Source organism: Dermacentor albipictus, chromosome 1 (assembly GCF_038994185.2).
Source record: "Dermacentor albipictus isolate Rhodes 1998 colony chromosome 1, USDA_Dalb.pri_finalv2, whole genome shotgun sequence".
Lineage (NCBI taxonomy): Eukaryota > Metazoa > Arthropoda > Arachnida > Ixodida > Ixodidae > Dermacentor > Dermacentor albipictus.
In genome coordinates this window covers 129,372,179-129,377,054 of record NC_091821.1, presented here as the reverse complement: position 1 = coordinate 129,377,054, position 4,876 = coordinate 129,372,179, and the positions used below count along the sequence as shown (strand labels likewise).

General features: G+C 55.1%; 1 protein-coding gene across 1 annotated transcript; it reads right to left on the bottom strand.

Moving 5' to 3' along the window:
• Positions 1-1,603: 1,603 nt before the first annotated feature.
• Positions 1,604-4,411, bottom strand: LOC139055831 (uncharacterized). The gene has a single exon (XM_070533380.1). It carries the CDS (start codon positions 4,328-4,330, stop codon positions 3,089-3,091), a length of 1,242 nt encoding a protein of 413 aa, XP_070389481.1. The 5' UTR covers positions 4,331-4,411; the 3' UTR covers positions 1,604-3,088.
• Positions 4,412-4,876: the final 465 nt, after the last annotated feature.

Here is a 4,876-nt window from a genome sequence, read left to right as displayed (position 1 = left end):
GAACACTCTGCCACTTTAATATTTCTGTAGCGTACCATAGGCGCGTTCTTGTCTCTGAAAAAGCTTGAGTCGTACTTCGCAACGCCGGGAATCCATTAAAGTGAACTCTGCGGCCGTAACTACCACGAAGGAGGAGGAAGCAATAAAGAGAAAAGGCAGGGATGTTAACTAGAAATGCGTCTGGTTGGCTACTCTGGGGGATGGTAAAGAGGGCATAGAAAGATAAGATAGAGAGAGGGAGGGTAGGGGGAAGGAAAGCCGCGGTGAGCTCGCGCACGCAGGCGGAGGGCCTGAGTGAAGTATAAACCCCATGCAAGCGATCTTGCGCCTGACAGCGACAAGCGACGCGATGGAGATGGCTGTCGCGTTCGCTCGTCGCCTACAAGTCGCACCTCATGCGAGCGATGACTTCGAGCGACGTCTCCCAGTGTTGCCGATATGAGGGCAGCAATATAGGCGCCGAAACTAGTGTGACGCGTGCTTTATTAACTTAAGTTGATGTGTTTTAGTGTAAAAAGCAGCATAAAATATTTCTGAAAGTCTTGCAGTAGGTTCTTATCCTTGCACGTATAAAGATTCAATCGTTTGCTCGTTCCGTGCGACAATCGGAAGCACTTAAGTTATGTACATCCAGTTCCGGCTTCGCGCTATAGGCTAGTCGCTCATAGCACGTCCGGGCGACGAGTTCTAGATTTGGAGAACCGAGCGATCGCGCGACAAGACCAAGCGATCTGTTCACGCGACGGCCCGATCCGTCGCTCGTCGCTGTCGCTCACAAGATCGCGCTCATGGGGTTTAGCCTTAAGTCAAAGACGTTCACATAGGCCAGTCGCCCTCAAGAACGACAAAAGTGCCTCAATAGCTTTGTGGGCCGACGAGCGATGGGGACGGTCTTCAAGAAGCACCTGCACAGACAACGGCCGACCGTCCAGTCGTCGCAATGCGATATATAATATTTGTCTTTCCGACTGAAATCGGTGACAATGGCACAATAAATGTTCGATGTTCTCTTCCACGCCGCAGACGTCGCATGCAGCACTGTCGGTCATTCCAATCAAAGTAGTGTGCGCCTTCGCGAAAGCCACTCTGAACTACCACGAAAGATGCTGAATACCACAGGCAACTGTATGGCATAACGTTATAGCCATAGCGTTGGTTTGGCTGTAGGCTGCGCTCGGGAGAAGCTGTGTGCACCACCTGAACACGCCCACACTAGTGGTTACGTGGGCTCGTACAACATGGTATGCTATTTATACTTGGTACGCAAGTGCACGCCAAGTTCGTCGATGTCCGAAGGAAAACCAAAAGGTAAACGATACGCATTTCGGCGTCATGCTCGAGTGGCTTTGCCACGGCAGGTAAGATAGTCATCACAGGCAGCACGGGCGTGCAAGTGCTGGGCTTAATACACGCGTTTTTTTACGCCTGTTAATCCATGCGCAGTTGCCACCGATGGCAAAAACAGTGTGCACATGACGTTGGGTGCACAACATCACCTGCCTAAAGATGAGGCGCGCGTTGCATGCCTCAATTCAAACTCCAATTCTGTCCGTGCGTCCATGCGCGCAGGGACCGAAATAAAGAGGTCAGTCTCTCGAAGCGATAAACTTTATTGAATACCTTTAGCTACAGTTTTTATACAAGGTGAAATGACGCGATGCTTAGAGTGACCACAGTCATTTTTTTTTTGCTTCGGTAACACGTCACGTTCACTGCGACGCCTACAGACGACGTCAAGGCGCACTGAATTTTCGTAGATCAGCGCTCACTTGGACGTTTTCTAGCTCCTATACTGACACCATATAGGATCGAACGTGGCTTGGCATGGCCAACTGGGAGGCAGAACTGACGTATGTACAAGGAGGAAGAGAGGTGACCTATACTGTTGTGTATTTTCTAAGCTTGATGACATTGGGGAACGCGAGGCGCAATACGCACTAGACTACTTTTTCGCAGTGTGGTCCCACGCTTATAACACTCTTGTAAACAAATTCACGTCACAAAATGTTGCACAGAAATTATAATCTGGCCAGTGCAAGCCATCTTATTGGCTCTGTGCAACGAGTGAATTATGATGCCAAGTGAAAACGCACCGCACCTCACGAATTGGTGAGCAACGGGCTGCGCATTCCACATGTCTTCAACCACTGCAATTTTTGCCCCTCTAAGGCAAGTTGTCAGTGAAGCGACAAGGATTTCGTCATGGGATGACACTGCCATCATTGGGCGTAAAAGAGCTTAGCGCGTATGTGCACCCTGAAAGTAAAAAAGAAATGAAAGATGGATGGAATGGGCACTGTCACTTCATACGCACTTTAACGTGGCGTACGCAGGACCTTTGCGGACTATATGACAGAAACGCAACCGCACACGCTTCTTAGCATTGTCAGCGTGCCTTGACTGAGAGGGGTGTACGGCGTTGTTGTTATCACCTCATCCAATTATTTCCATATGTCTGCACGGTAAACAGCAGTGCAAGTAATAATTCTACCTCGTCACCACCTGCAAGAATAATAGCAACTCCTTTGCCATTCTTCTTACACGCGGTGACTGCGGAAGCTAGTCTGATGCAATTGTAAAAGATGGGGAGACTTACTGGGTTTCGCACTGTACTGCGCCGTCCTGCGTAGGCCACTGCGGTCCAGTGCGTCTTTTCCGAAGCTACGTTTCGTGCTATCCAAGCGCAAAAAACCAGATGAGCGTCTACCGTTAGATGTCAGTATCCACGATCTTGAATATCTGCTCGCGTATCAATGCACGACAGTCTGCGTAACTTGGCCGAAGAAATCCTGCTTCTTCCGTAATCTTCCAAACTGTCCGTGGAAGATTTGGAGAATCCGTCGGTCGGGTCCACGCAGCTGGCGGGGCTTGAAGTGTTGGGCGAACACGCTGGCCGCTGGGTAGCCGATGCACGGCCGCGTCTCCGCACACCGCTACAGCATCAGTGGCGCGATGCCAATCTGCCGCGGCTTAAGCAAGTGCACTGAAGAGGTGTGCCGGAGCCACCGAAGATGGAACCGCAGTTCTTCACCAGATTTGGCGCCTTTACAAACTCGCACACATTTTGCACAGTCACGCACATGGGCCTCTACATGAACTGCACTTTGGTCATGTAGTTGAACGTAACCACCTTCTTGGAACGGTGCCTCGAGTGGTGGTCACATTCGGTAGCTTGGTGATGGCCTTCGTTATCAGAACCGCCCGACTCCTGGCTGCTCAAGGAGCCCGAGCGAAGCATCGAGCGTTGAGGTGAATGCAGCGCAGTGGCTGCGTTCCTCGAGTTTCCCTTGGCGTGGTGTGGCAGCTGAGTGGGCACGTTAGGGTGGTATCCCCTGCCATCTTGGTTGACCAGAGGGCGACCGAAGGGCGTGAAGCACATGACCGGCACGCGCGGTGGCGACCATCGCATCCAGGACGAAGGACCCGGCTGGAGGGTCTGGTTTCCGGCCGGACGGACGAGGATCTGGGGGGCGCGTTTCAGGGAATTTGCCGCTGCAGTCCACAGGTGAGGCAGTTTTCGCGAAGACTCCTTTCTCGAGCTGTCGGACTTGCGGCCCGAGCGTTCCTGTTCGCCGGGAGGCGGCGGCAGCAGCTTGGGCGCCTCTCGCTGCCGGGAATCGGCTCGCCTGTCGCGGGACGCGCTCCGGCTCGCGGCCACGAGCACTTGGCGGCTGGAGCTCGTCTTGAGGCTGTCCGAGGAGCCTGTCGAAGAGAGGGAATTCAGGGACGACAGGGTGTCGCTGCTGAGCGACTCGTTTTCGGGCAAAGGGTCCTTGAAGTTGCACAGCGCCCGTGCCTCTTCTTCGGTGGCAGCGCGCCACACGGCCACTTCCTTCTTTCTGTCGCCGCTACCGTCGTCGTCCAGGAGGAAGATGGTGGTGACGACGCGGGGCTCCTCGGGGTCGAACAGGCAAGTGAGCAGCGTGCCGTGGTTCCTGACCTGTGCCCCCTGCTCACTCTTGGATTTCACCTTGGCGCCGTCCACGAGCAGTAGGAAAAGCGGCCCTTCGTCGATGCTGCGGGCCGCCTTCTTGGCCAAGTGGAGGCAGTCATCGTCCGACGGAGCCTTGGCTGCCGCTGGCACCCGAGCGAGAAGCTCGAGCCTGAACACATTCCTCTGCAGGATCATCGTGGCCGCATGGTCCGTGCCGGCGGCGTCAATGAAGGCCGCGGAGAAGCTCCGGCGGCCAAGCGAGCGTCGTCCTCCTCGCCGCTGCGCGAGGGCGAGCCTTCCTCCTCGGCGCTGCTGTGCCGCTGACCTACTGAGCGCCGAACCCCCTCGGGGCAGCTGCTGCTTTAAATGTTTCCACGGCGTCTTGCTTCGCGGCATTCTTGTTTGTCTTGCGCTAGCTTGATAGCAGTTCCAGAAAACGTGTCGGCCCGTTTTCGGCCGGTGGAGGGGGGCAACGGGGAACCCGATCGCGCAAGCTGGCAGCCGCAGGATGCGACGTTAGCGGTGATGCAGCGCCCTTGGCTGACAACGTGCGCGCGCGGCGCTGGCCTGCAGCCGCTTTTAGCGCCCGGCCCGCCGACCTTGTCCGTCAGCGGTGGAGGCTCTCCCGTCAGTCGGGTGCGCTGAACTCCGCGTGCGCCTCTCAGGCCGCCTGATCCGTTCGCGCTCGGGCCAGCGCGCACATTCCTCGCGCTGTGACCGCGAATAAGCTGCGAGAGGACCAAGGAGGAGTGTGTGTAAATAAGAGGCCGGTCATACATGTTTGTATACGTGGTGAGCTTTGGCCGCTTATCTGACAGGCGCAGCTCGCACAGCAAACCTTGTACTACAGGTGGTTTTGTGGTCGTCGACGGCCTAATCAAGCTAACCAGAGCGCTCGGGAAGCGAGCGTACCTTGAATCCAAAGCATGTCGATGTAATCTC